Source organism: Chinchilla lanigera, unplaced genomic scaffold (assembly GCF_000276665.1).
Source record: "Chinchilla lanigera isolate Chin_1 unplaced genomic scaffold, ChiLan1.0 scaffold00028, whole genome shotgun sequence".
In the NCBI taxonomy this organism is placed as follows: Eukaryota; Metazoa; Chordata; class Mammalia; order Rodentia; family Chinchillidae; genus Chinchilla; species Chinchilla lanigera.
Window position 1 is genome coordinate 3,085,966 of NW_004955429.1, and position 14,487 is coordinate 3,100,452.

At 38.9% G+C, this 14,487-nt stretch overlaps 1 protein-coding gene across 1 annotated transcript in view; it reads right to left on the minus strand.

Moving 5' to 3' along the window:
* Nucleotides 1-7,011: 7,011 nt before the first annotated feature.
* Nucleotides 7,012-14,487, minus strand: part of Gad2 (glutamate decarboxylase 2 (pancreatic islets and brain, 65kDa)) — a 77,152-nt gene continuing 69,676 nt past the window's right edge. Inside the window, exon 16 of the mRNA XM_005386895.2 lies at nucleotides 7,012-10,661. Within this exon, the coding sequence (XP_005386952.1) occupies nucleotides 10,488-10,661 (174 nt within the window). The 3' untranslated portion in view covers nucleotides 7,012-10,487. The remainder of the gene's footprint in view (nucleotides 10,662-14,487) is intronic.

The following is a 14,487-nucleotide window of genomic DNA, read 5'->3' on the forward strand; positions in this document are numbered from 1 at the left end:
CTACAAAACTACCTTTCAAAATAAATGGAGAAATAGGATACTTCCATGACAAAGAATGACTGAAGAAATTCATGACTATGAAACCAGCACTTCAGAATGCTCTGAAAAATATATTAGAAAGAGAAACTGAAATCCACAGCACAAGAACACCAATAGAAAGAAGCTATCAAGTGAGGCAAGCAATTAAACAGAGGGAAAGAAAGGAAACTGACAAAAGGAAAATAACATGAAAAAGATACACCAATACATATCAGTTACAACCATCAATATAAATGGTCTCAACTCATTGATCAAAAGAAATAGACTAGTATAATGGATAAAGAAGCAAGATCCAACAATATGCTGCATTCAAGAAACACATTTAACTCAAAAAGAAATTTATACACTGAAAGTCAGAGGATAAAAAACAATACTCTATGCCACAGGAACCCAGAAAAAAATATCAAGGGTAACTATTCTATTTGCAGGCAATGGGAACTTCAAGCCAACACTGATCAAAAGAGACAAGGTCACTACATACTTGTTAAGGGAAAGCTCCAAGAAGAACACATAACAATCATAAATATGTGTGCACCAAATACTAGTGCACCCAACTACATAAAACAAATATTAACAGACATGAAAAATCAAATAAACACTAACACAGTTATAATAAGGGACCTTAATACCCCACTGTCACAATTAAATAGATCAACTAGATGCAAAATCAACAAAGAAATATCAGAATTAAACCAAATCTGTGAACAAATGGACTTAATAGATGTCTACAGAGGAACAGGAATGTGAGAGGGGTTTAATAAATGAGCTGTGAATGGGGGTATGGAAAAGAGGAAAATGGTCTCTGTCTGAGGAGTAGCTGCAAATCCTTTTTCTCATTCTGTAGGTTGTCTCTAAATTCTACTATTTGATTCTTTTGCTGTACAGAAGCTTTTCAATTTGATGGAATTCTATTTGTTGATTCTTGCTGTTACTGCTTGTGCAATTGTGATTCTGCTCAAAAAAGCCTTTCCTATACCTATGGCTTCAAGTGTTTGCCTATTTTATCTTCCAGTAGATTTAATGTTACTTTTCTAATGTTCAGCTCTTTGATTCACTTTGATTTTAATTTAGTACATAGTGAAAGATTCCGGTTCAGTTTCCATCATCTACAAGTAGATAACAAGTTTTCCCAGCATTGCTTGTGGAAGAAGCTATTTTCCCTCTAATGTATGCTTTTGGCCCTTTTGTCAAAGATCTCCAAAAATGTGTCAGGATGCTTCTGTATCCTCAGTTCTGTTCCATTGATCCATGTATCTGTTTTCATATAAAGAACTCAAGAAATTAGACCACCTAACAGACCCAGTCAAGAAATGGACAGGTGAAATAAACACATCACAGAGGAAGTGCAAAAGGCCAACAACTTTGAAGATAACAATACACAACATGTTAACTACTATTATTCTCCTCTACAGAAAAACTGTGGTAACTATTAACCTAATACCGTTAACCTACGAACAATTCTAAAATTATGTAACAAAATCCAACACATACCAGGAACTTGTATGCAATGATTTTCCTTTTAGTCGAGTGATTTTACCCTGTTGTTGGAGGGGGATTTAGAGGGATGGAAGGCAGGTTGGAGAGATGAATGTGGTCTAATATAGCAGGAGCAAGGCTGAAGGGCAAAGGATGACCACTCAAATTTTGGAAAACAGTAGGACCAAGGAGGGAAAGAATAGAAGTGAAAGCAAAAGGGTATTGAAGTGAATCAGAAAGAGAAGAGACACTGTTTATTCACATGCAAGTATCATAAAATCAAGTGAGATCATTGAGGAAAGTGAGAAAGAAGATGAATAGAAAAAAAAAACAAAAAAAAGGTAAGATAGCTAAGTCATGAAAGAAAGAGAAAAAAGAGATAAAAAAAAAATGAAAATAGACACAGGAAAACAAAGCAAGACAAAACAAAACAAAAAACACCAACTGGACAGAGAAAGGAAAACCAACCAAACAACAGACAAAAATAAAAGTGGTAAAATTCCTCTGGTGTCCACTGTTCTGTGGTAGGTCCAAGTCAGATCACAGAAATGTGCTGTGTACTCCAGCCAAGCTTGCCATGAGATTTGTGCTGGCTATGGGGCTGATCTTGGCCTCTGAATGTGGAGCTGGCACTGGTCTTCTGTTGCTGAGTTCTCTCTGAGCTCTTTCATGTAAAATGACGGTTCCACCTGCCCTCTTCAGTTCTGAGTGTCTGTGTGTTGAAGCACAGTGCTGGTTCACCTATCTTACCAACTGCTGGCTCACATTTTCACTGCTGCAATTTTTGTTCAAGTTTTTCTCAGAGATCCCTGGTGGAACAAACAGGCAGAATCACAGGAAGGAGGATGCACAGAGCGCTGACTGGTCCTGAGGAACACAGCACAGCTCCTGGTCCTGCTGCTCCCACAGCCGCCATACTCTGGGCTTTTCTCTTTTCTGAACTCCTGGGCCTGCTTCACAGGCACAGGTAGTCTTACCTATTAACCTACTAGATATGCACTGTTTTTAAAGCACTGCTGTTTAATTTGGGGGGAATTTATCACTCCTTTCCTCTTTCAGTGTGAGTTCTGAACTATTGAATGTTTCGTTAGTGTTTGTTCCTGTTTTGTCTCAATGACTAAATCCATTAAATTATAGTGTGTGTGTGTGTGTGTGTGTGTGTGTGTGTGTGTGTACACATGGAGACACACACTTTTACCTATATAGCTAGGTATATGTATATGTGAGTGTGTATATATGTGTGTGTGTTAAAAATATAGTGAATGTTTAAGTTTTTTTTAAAAAAATATTACAGTAAAAGGCACATTGTCATCAATCCCCCTCAAAATAACACCCCCCCTTGCTTAGAACACGCTTACCCATTTTTCTTGCCACTTTCTGGAAGTCCTTTTTCATGAATGTCTTTTAGTTACACTGTCCTGGCTGTCTTGAAAACCTGAGTTGATCCAAAACATTTACCTTTCATGGGGAAGAGCCAGCGTTGCACTGTGCCAGGTGCAGTGAATAAGGTAGATGGGGACACATTAGTTACTTTTCTGTCACTGCTGAGATGAAACACCCAATGCCCAAAATTAAGGAAGGAAATTTTTATTCATCTCACAGTTTGTGGAGTCTTCAGTCCATAATTAGCTGGCTCCAAGGCAAGGTGGCACATGGCAGAGGAGTAACAGTTCATGGCTGTGGAAGACAGCAAAAGCCGCAAGAGCAGAAGGGGCAAAAGGCAGGAGCAAACCTCTTTCCCTCCCTTATATTGTACGCAGGCCACCTGCTCCTGGGCAAGTGCAGCACTCAAACTGCCAATCGCAGCAGTAGAAAACAAACCAATCACAAACTCTAGATTCAGCCACCTCCAAAAAGCCTGCCCCCATGACCAACCACATGAGGCTTTGGGGGGACATCCACACATAGACCATAACAGTTTCTGTTGAATGGTATTCAATAATAAAACTCAACATATTTTTGACCACCTTGCATAGAGACAGGAAAGAGGGCTTCCTTCACTGCTTTGGAAAGTGGCAAGCATGATGGATAAAGGTCTTCAGGGTGAGGGGGATTAATGGCGACATGTCTTTTACTGGAATAAATTTTTTTATTTAAATATACATCATATTTTTGATCACTCCTTAGATATATACATACATATGACTGTATTTGTGAACGTATGTTTTGATAGGCAAATAAATTAAAAGAGCAAGACTGCTCTGGCTAGTCCCATTCACAGAAAGTGCACAAGGAATTTAGACAGGATTGTCTGAGATGGTTAAAATGGAGTTAAACTGAACATTTCCTTGAGCTGAAGTTTAGAGCTAGAAGTAGTTATCTAATCGGAGAAAGAGGTTCTTCAAACCAGCTCAAATGGTAAAATTAAAAAACCTAATTCAAAGAACATAAGAAACCTAAGTTAAAGTGAAGATTAAAATTCTAAGCTCTAATTGAGCTGGTGGTGACCAAAGAGTTAGTTTAGAGGACACTATTAAAAGACCTTTAGTAATTACATCAGGTGAGGCTGTTATTAGTAAGGGAGGTTGTTCTCCTTATGTCTGTCTAGGGCAGAAAAGATTTCTCATCTATCGCAAGGTGTATGGCTGAGGTAATTATAGTGAGAGACAAATGAACATGAGAAAAACATACAAACTTACTTAATTAGAGTTCTATGGAAGTTTTCAGAAAAGACCCTGCCCAAACAGATAAGCTGAATTTCTATGGACAGCATGCAGAAGTCTGATTGGAAAACAGAGGAGTGTGATCTAATGGTGTGTTCAGATTCCTCCGTGTCCCTATGTTTTTAGAGAGAAGGCTATGCTTTTCTTCTGGGTGGTAGACAGGGAGCTTCTGGAATGATTCTTTTGATTCACTTCAGGGGAAGGTCAGCTGAATTTTATGGCTAAGCACATAAAAGGAAGTAATAAGGAGAATTCCTTCTGGTTTCTATGATTTGCTTCAAAAGAAAGGCAGGGAGATGATCACAAAGAATTTCCTGCTTTTCTGGCTTCCTCAGAGGCCATGGTGTCATATGTTGGGAGGGTGTGTCCTGACCCCCATCGCAAGCACGCATGCATTTCTTACTGTGGTAATTGTAGATTCTGAGGAAATTTACTGATTCTAATCATCACAGCTTTTACGATGGATGAGCAAATGTTGGGATTGTCATCCAAACAATTGTGGCATCATAGAATTTGTGAAAAATACATTATGAAAAAATTACTATGAACAAACTACGTTGATATGAGAGATAATGAAAATCAGATGGTCTTCTGGGAAGGTCTCCACAAGGTGGTCGTAGAGGAGCTAAGCCCAGCTGAAATGAAGGAGGCAGCTGTAGGAAATTCTGCGGAGGCAAGAACAATGGCCCATGTGGTGCTGGACATGGAGCAGAGTTGTAGCAGAGGAGGTGGAAGGAATCTGTAAGGAAAAATGGTAGACCAGATGAAGCCAGAAAGACTAGGATGGTTAGTGTGCTGAGGCATTACCATGTGTATTAACTTATCAAAAAGTGCTGTTTGTACTATGTATTCTCTGTTTGACTTTAGAAAATGACTAAATGTAGAGCCTCGATTTTCCTATGTGTAAAATGAAAGTGCTGAATTAATTATATGAAAGTATCTGGCTTATGGTAACCTCTCCATAAGTGTCAGTGGAATTAATTATTATACCTAAAGGCTCTTCCGGGTTATATTCTTTGGCCATCATCTACCTGTATTCTTCCTTGGAGGTCATGTGATCCCATCCATTAGTGGGCTTAGCCAATGCCACACAGGCACAGGGGAAGGTCCATGGACAATATGGAGTGCATTCTTCCTCTAGGACAGCACTGAAGAGCATGGAGAGTCCTCTGAGGTCCGTGTGTGTATCGTTGGAGGTGATGAGGAGGGAGAGACATTAAAACAGGAGAATAAGAAGCAGACTCTGCTTATTATGGAACCTGAATGCATAGGAGACAATGCAAAGGATGACTTTCCAGTCCCTTGTGAGGTCAGTGCCCAAGAAGCACTACTGACCAAGAGTGACAGTCAAGTGTTTAAGGAGGTGACATGGGCTGACTCAGGAAATTTATACATCATCGACGTTAACACTGCGAAAACAAGACTTCCTGTGCTCTTACCAGGTGCTGGGAGCCACAAGTGCTATCCATACACTTCATTTAATTCACACTGAAAACTCGTGAGGAACTTGACTGTTTTAAAAGTGGGGAACAGAGTCAAGGAGACAGTTGGGTGCTCAGCGACTCCCAGTGGGTCAGTGGGGAGGCTGTGATCTGAGCTCAGATATCCACAGCTCCAGAGTTGGTACTCTCGTCACTCATGAGATACTGCTTCCCAAGTCGAGGCGGAACCGGAAGTTCTTTCTAGGCCCAGGGAATAATGTGAACAAAGGTAGGGATTTCGAGCAAGGCCTCTTTATTTGGGAACTGACTGGTTCTGCCATAAGCAGGGCTATTGGAGTTAGCTAGGAAGCTTGCCACTTCCCTCCATTTATGTCCTTTCTTACCCCTGCATGTGCTTGACATGTATCGCTTTTCTCCAGAATAATACTTTTAAGGTCATCTCAGACCTTTTGGAATTGCTTGGCTGTGAAAAAGGAAGTCAGATATCTCTTATCTATTCTCTCTCTGTAGATATTTATATGTGAACTTGTTAAATTTGTATACTTTTATATTTTTAACTTGGCCATCCCTCTTAGCTCTGCTTTTTAACAGCTTAGGAAAAAACCCTTGAAACCTTGCACCCCACAGGTCCAGAGTCATATATTTTCCACAATGAAAACACAGCACACACATAGTCTGTGTGTATGTGGCATTGTACTGTGTGTCTGAATCGGATGTCCCAGTTGTTCTGAAACATGTGACCTTCTGTGGGTTTCCCAGGTGCAGGCCATAGGCCGTGGGTTATGCTACAGGATTAAGAATGAAGGGAATGAAGGGGCTGGGGATTTAGCTCAGCGGCAAAGCGCCTGCCTGGCAAGCGCAAGGTCGTGAGTTCGGTTCCCAATACCGGAGAAAAACCAAAAAAAAAAAAAAAGAATGAAGGGAATGAGACCAACCTACTGGGTATTTGATATTGTTATGGCAGTACTAGTATAGTTCCACCCATGGTGTTGGTATTGAGAATAAGTTTTAAGGATCTTTATCTTTCCAGATTCATATAAAGATAATGTGGTGTGGGGGAGGAAATGGGTAGAGGGATGGGAGAAAGAAGATTCAGCTTATACATGAGTAAATGTTGAAGCTGGGTGAAAGCAACATGATTTATTATAATTTTCCCCCACTTTTTAAAGTATTTGGAATTTTCTGTAACAATTTTTTTTTTTTTTTTTTTTTTTAATATTGGATCAGATTGAAGGAGAAAGCAGAGTGATACCACAGTACTGGAAGAGGACTACTGCAGAAGTACGATCCAGACACGTGGAACACTGTGCCAAAGGCAGGGCCTTTAATTCAGATATTTCATTGAAAATGGTCTCTGTCACATGGCAGAAATAAGAATCCACAGCCTAAGCTATGTCCACATGTACACATTTATTTGGGTTTAGAGAGACAACACAGGTAAAATACTTTGCTCATACACAAGTTTATATTTGGTAAGAAGAACAGGTTGACAAATAGTTGTATATTTTCTCTTTAATTTATTTTCTGTCTTTAGCGATGGAGTGATGCTGGGAGAATGTTGACGTTGCTTGGAAACACCAGTGGGGAACAGTATTTGGCACACAAAACTAATAATTACATGGTGTTTGCATTTAGCACTTGAAAACAGAAGAGCACATGCAAGATGACACCCAGTTCGAGGTTCCTTGATACATGTCCTGCTACTATATTTACACCTGTGCTTTCATTTTTCCATATTCTAAGGAGCGGCATCTACTCCAAGGCCCAGCAGAGCCAACACCTGCAATGCTGGCAGTTTGTGACACTCCATGCCTGGTTTCTACTGTTCTTAGAGACAAAGTAGTGGTCACCTTGCATTTTGTGAAGTCACACAATTCTTAAAGGTCATTGCTCAGGAGGGAGCTTAGTTGAGAGCATGTTCTGTATTAGAGCTGATGTGGAGGACATCACATCATGTTGGAGGGAAGAGAAAGAGAGAGAGAGAGAGGTGCAAATGGAGTTCTCATAATATCCAAGTTCGATACAGCTACCACAGAGAAGACAAACCAGTACTATATTGTATAAGCAGTTACAGCAACACATGTTATTGCAACACTGTACAGTTCAGATATAAAGTGCACAACCTCAATTGGAGGTGACAAGACAGTACTATCAATATAATAAAGGCAAAACAGTCACACATATAATTGGTTTCCGTAGCTTTCCTCACATCCTCTAACAGTACATGGAGTATATATCCTTTATAATTCTCAGATAAAGACATACTTGTACTTTGTTCAAGTATTATAAATAATAAACACAATATTGCTATATAAATGAAAATGGCCATGTTAATTCTGATTAAAGCTAAAACCAAACATTTCTAAAATTTGTAAAATACAGTCTCACATAAAGACCTTTGGCAGTAGGAATTTGGGCTAATGTTCAAAACCATCTCCCTCTCTCTTTTCCTTCTTTCTTTCTTTGGTTCCTTTTTCTTTTCTTCCTCCCTCCCTCTCTGGAGTGGATTATAGATCTGCCTCACAGAGTATTTATTAAACTACTGAGACCTGCTAGGCTTTTGTTTGCCTCTTTTTCAGGGCTATGGTTGGTGAGGATTTTCCTAGGTTCTCAGCAAACTGTGTAATAACCTGGAGGGGGCTGAAATTAGGAGAGGAAATCTAATAGTAAAAATTACTCTGCTAGCTTTCAAAGTCAGGCACAGCTTCTCCTTTTAAATTCTGTCATTGCACCAAGCTAAGAAGTGGCTTCTGTTAGAAGGTTGGTTCCTCAAGGGCCTGGAGCAGAAAAGAACTAGTCCATCAAGGCACGGCTGCCTATCTTCTCCAAGTGAAACAGTGTGTTTGGTAAAGTAATGTCTCTGCCTCTGAAACGAAACCTGGGAGTCGGAGGCTCGAGATGGATGGGCAAGTATGTGCTTTATTTTCCGCAGCCATCTCTAGGAAGGAAAGGGGTACTTCTCTGTTAGGGAAAGCCTAAAATGGGAGGTTGTTCCTTCATGAAATTCTGCAGTACACATTCTTTTTCTAATTGCCAAAGGGAACCCATTTACTTCCTAGAGAAAGACAGCCCAAAGCCATTTTCATATCAATCATTAGCGGTTTTTGTAGATAACCTGGGAGAAAGAAGGGAGCGGTCAACTCATGATTTCAGACGGTTCCATCCTGTGATTATATTATGGGGTATTTTTATCTGCTAAAGGACAAGGACTTCCTTGTTCTGTACTGCAGGTTTTCTGACTACTGAACTGTGCTAGCCACATAAAAAAGGTAGAATGTTTCTGGACATGCCTCTGCAGTCTGCGTGTAAAACACTGCAGCTGTCTCATCCGCATTTGGAGCCTGACTGTCTGTGGCCCCATAAAAATCTACAATAACTTCTCTTAGTTCCCGCCTCTCCATCAGGTTTGCAGGGAAAGAAAGATGATTTTAAAATAGTATTTTGAATTCTAAACTTTGCTGCATATTCTGGTCGCTTTGAGTCTTGGTGGGAGATAGATTAAAGAAGGTCGTAGGCTACCTCAAAAGTCTGGAGTGAGGAGCTCACTTCATGAAAGGAAGCTAAGTACTAGTGTATTCATTAATTATTCGGCATCCCAGATAGAGAGTCTGGCAGGAGAGACTTCTGCGTGAAGAACTGGGGAGGAAGAGGGGATAAGCAATCATCCAGGAAGTAAATGACTCCTTTCTGGACAGTAGCAATATGGCACCTAGGGTGATGTTATTGTTGTCATGCGGAGATCTCATCTCACAAAGCCGAGTTTAACATCCTGGGCTCATCACATTCTGGGAATGTGCTTCATTCTTCTTTGTTCAGGCTGACTAGGTTTTATCTTTATTTTCTCTAATTAATTCAAATGACCTAATAAAAGAATACTGTTTGGGAAGATGCTTTAAAAATCAGCATCAACTTGTGTTCCAAACAGGTCAAACTGGATAGCAGAATAGAGCACTTTCTCTAATCTTATCTAAGGTGAAGCCTGGCTTTCCATGCTCCCAGAGTGGGCCTGCTAAGGAAAACTAGCTGGAAATTTTTAAATGGAAAGAGAATCTTAATTGTTGATCTGATCAATTATTTTTTACCAATCTGCAGTATTATTTTGTGTTTATTTTGATACGGTAACTTTCGAGATATGATTAAACCATCATGCATATTGAAAGAAGGAATTATACCTTTTAAGAACTTTGTGGGCCTATGTGTTAAAATAACCTTGCTAAGTGTTTTATTGTGCCTCCATTAAAAGAAAGAGAAAAAAGTCTGGCTTAGGTTTTCTATCTGCCCCTGCAGTTTGTATAACCCATATAAAATAAAAATCTATATGTTACAAAATAGGATTTCTTTTTTATATATATATATTTTTTCCTTTTGTAAAATTATATGTATTTAAATACATTTGAAGTGTTACTATAGGTAAATTAGAAATTTTTTCTAATACTATGAAAAAGGCAAGAGTTTTATTGTCAACATACATTTTATATTTACTTTATCCTTTTCACTGTACCCCAAAGAACCTTTTACGATTCAGGGGCAATTTGGCACTATTCAGTCTTACTACTCTGAAGAGAAAATAAAGTTTGATTTTGCACACTATATTAAAAGCAAGGGAAGTATTTATAACAACTTTAAGCTTTTCCTTATTGATTAGAACACAGCCGGTTGTCACTAATTAATACAGAGGTATTCTAAACTTAAGAAAGGATTTTTAAAGGAGCGGTGGTTTTTCCTTTAAATTTTTAAACAGTACTCTACTATGACACCACAATGTAGAAATAGATTTACTTTGGAACAAACTACAAATACATTTACACAGTTCGTGACAACTTAATTGTCTACCTAGAGAACTGAAACAGCCTGGTGAGCTAGGTTATTATAAATCTTGTCCAAGGCGCTCTATTTCTTCAATCAGGAAGTCAATGTCTTGGTGAGTTGCTGCGGGGTTTGAGATGACCATGCGGAAGAAATTGACCTTGTCTCCCAAAGGTTGGTAGCTGACCATTGTGGTCCCATACTCCATCATTCGGGCTTTAATCACTGGAGCGACCTGTAGGAGAGACCTTATCAGAGCTGTAACTTTCTCCTGGGGACTCTCCCCTAGTCAAGGATCCTAACAAAGCAAGTGGAATTTTCAGTTTTTAACTAAACAGAACGATTTGTTTTCCCTTCAAGGAATTGCCTTCAAGTTTTCATGAAATCAAAGGACCAGAACGGTTCAAAATATTCAAAATCAGGCACATCAAAGAGCAATGGTAAGCTGTTAGGCATTTGCTACCTTAGCATTGATTTTCTAGTTAGTGTTCCGGGAAAATGAGAAGAATCTGGTACTGGTCCCAAGGCTAAACGATTTAGCAGTAAAACTATTGGAGTTTTTCTTCTAGAAAATAAAAAATCATTGGAAATAAAACATGGGTCTTAGAACTCTTACCAAGATAAGCCTCGTTATCAAGGGTTGTAAGAAGGTAATAGACTTTTGGCAACTTTGCTGAGATCTACATTTTTCTAGTTTTATTTTTATTCTCCTTTTGCATTGCCTCTGTTTATAAGATATTTTGGAAGATCCTACTTAGTAAGATGAAGAATTGGCTGGAGTAAAAGTCTGAACTCACAGGAATACACACACAGAAGTGCACAACAGACAAAGCTTTTCGGTGACGCCAGGCTGCTCGTTACAGCCTTAGTAGTTACCCCCAATCTTCAGCTCTGACAAGACTAATTCATTAAATACCCTTGACACACTGTGCCATTCATATTTTCATCCCTCACACTTGTTATCAATCTTGCCACGTCACATTGGTTCTCTTTGCTTAGAATCTCTTTCTCTACCAGTTTAGATCATCTACTTCTATGGCTGCTGTAGAGCTTTTCCTGTTTTCTCTAAATCATTGGCATCTTTTAAGTTTTAACTACATGATCCTTACCCATAGATTCTGATTATATGTGAATTTCCTGTTAGTGTGTTACTAATGAGTAAATACATTTTCTCTATCTCAACTGTAAGTTCCTGGAGGGCATATTTGGTCCCTTTTAATCTTATTCTTCCCAAGACAGTGCTAGGTATGTGTTGAGGGCTTTCTTAGTTCTAATCAGCTATAAAAAGTAGAATGACACCAGTAGCTACCCAGGAAGTGGCACATATTTAAGTTGTATCCAACTCAATACATGAACTATCCATATTTACCATTGGTGTTGGTGCCTATAAGGTGTAACTTTTTTTTTTCCAGTGCTGAGGTTTGAACTCAGGGCCTCATGTGTGCTAGGCAAGCACATCACCACTGAGCTACATCCTTGGTTCTTTGTAAAATTTTTCCAAATTTTGAGACAAAGTTTTGCTAAGTTGCCCAGGCGGGTCTCACACTTGTGATCCTTCCAACCCTCCCCACACCCCTCATGCACACACCCCAGTAGCTAGCGTTAGAGACATGCCACAGTGTCTTGTCACCATCTGATCTTTCAAGCTCATTGCTGCAAATATACAACAAGGAATGACAGAAGTTAGACAAACTTTAGATTATTTGAGATACACATGGTTAACAGCTTAGTTGAAGATGGGGATCATGCCTTACATCACAGTTAGATTCAATTTAAGTGAAGGATGATTGGATTGAAATGAAGGGCAGTTTGATTCACATTATGAACATGTGACTTTTGAATATTAACTAATTAATATTCATACTAAGTAACGATTACTTTACAATGAGGTTTTAATGATCAAAGTACTAAATGCACAAAATCAGTAAGATCCAAATGAAGTCTAGTCATTTGTTGGTTTCCAAAGACAAAGCCAACAGATTTCATTTCCTCTTCATATTTTGAAGCTAGTTTCCTCATCTAAAAATGAGGGTGGATGATGATTCCAGTGCTGAGATGATCTCATTCTAGATTAACGAGTTTTATGTTCTTTCCTGTCTCTCCGTTACTCCATGGGGAGATGGTGTGAAGAGGAATGTTACTGTGGGGTACATTCTTGTTTCACTTAAAGGATTAAGGATGTATGTGGGATGCTGTGTCCACCGCAGGGACTAACTGCTTAAAAAAATTCAAGTATCTTGAGTTTGGACTAATTTCTGAAAACAGAGGCACTAGACTATTCCAGCCAAAGGACATGGAATTTATCACTCTGTGCTGCAAGGCAAGGCAAGGCAAGTCAGTGAGTTCTTGGGCATAAAAAATACTAAATTAGAAAAAGAATTTCAAATCCACACAGCTAGAGAAATTTAAGGGCAAAAAAATCGTACAACTTCCCCTTAGTTTTATTTGTATAAGTCATGCTTAATCTTTGTATTGATAAAACAATGATAATGCTTTACTTAAGTGACTTGAAGTCTGATTTCATTTTCAGGGCAAGCCAAGCAAAACCACATATGAGTGGCACTAGTTATTAAGGACAACCATCTCTAACTTTTCAGATGGATGCAAATCAAAGGTCAAAAGATTAAGGTTAACAGCTACATCCCAAACAGATTTTGACATGAAGCGAGATTGAATCCTCCCACTCCTGTCACAAGCTGAGTTGGCAGGAATCGCAGCTGTCTAAATACATATGACTTTTGGTTGCTTCCAGAAAATACTGAGGAACTAAAATTAGCTGGACAATGGAATATCTTACTTTATTGTTATTCACTAGTGGCAAATTTAAAAGGAAAATAAGATTCTGTCTATCCTGATAAATAGACATAGAGTTTTCTTCTGTTTCTAGATCTTTGGGGACTCAATTTCTTGGTTTTTTGTACAAAGAAACCCAGTTTGGAAAGAGGTGTTGCATGTTGAGGAAATCACTAACGATCTAGTCAATATGAGATCTTTGGGGGTGCCTTAAAAGATTTAGAGCATTATTTTCTCCCTGTGCCATTTGCTTTTCAATCTCTTAGAAAACAATAACCAAGGGACAAGTCCTAAATTTAAATCCATATTTGTGTCCTTATAAGAAGGCTTGTAGTCATCATGAAACAATCTTAGACACTATTACAGAAATTTATTTTTCACTGTGTGTTAGAGAGCCTTTTTGTTTCTAAATCTTTGAAACCTGAGCAGTGTTTTAAAAATGAGAAAGTAGAATAGGCATAAATAAGACATTTTGAAATGCTGAAGTCTCACTAAGTAAATTCTTCATTAACTCAGTAGAGTTTAAAAGAGTCACCTTAAATATGAGGCCAAATTACTTCCTTATCAATTTACTATTAAATCCATTGTTAAGCTTTTGAAAATTGTCAGTTTGCATAGGATTATGAATGCTGAGTAAAAAGGTGCAGACAAGCACGATGAATAGTTAAAATTAAAATAAGAGTAGGGGCTGCGGGGGGTAGCTCAGGGGTACAGTGCTTGCCTACTATTGGTGAGCTGCTGGGGTTCAACCCTAGGATTAAAAATCAACAAAACCAAAACCAACCACTCAACCAACCAAACAGAAGAGGAGGAGGATGAAGAGAAGAACCAGAAACACAAGAGGTGACCAAAACATCAGCCTTTTGACTCTTGTTTGATAAGTACTCGCCTAGAGTCTACTGATGCCCTTCTGTTTATATGTCTAAGAGGTGTGGTGTGGTCTTGTCCCAATAGGAACTGAGGCATTTTTCATTTACTCTGCCCAAGTGACAGTGTGCTACCTGCATACTCACAGCTCTGCTTGGGCAGCAGGAAACTCACTGACCAGATGGTCATCTTTATCTCCTCCTGATGATGTCACTGCTTGATTTAGTAATAACCACTTCTGTTATCTGTGTGTCTGACCCCAAGCCAATGCATGCTGAGAAAAGGCTCACTCCTGGGTTTCCTAAATGTTGTTTTCCTTCTTTACTGTAGAGTATGCAAAAAAATACTCAGTCTAGATTGCATGTTGGTATCTCCTCAAACTCAAAATCTTAATATGATCG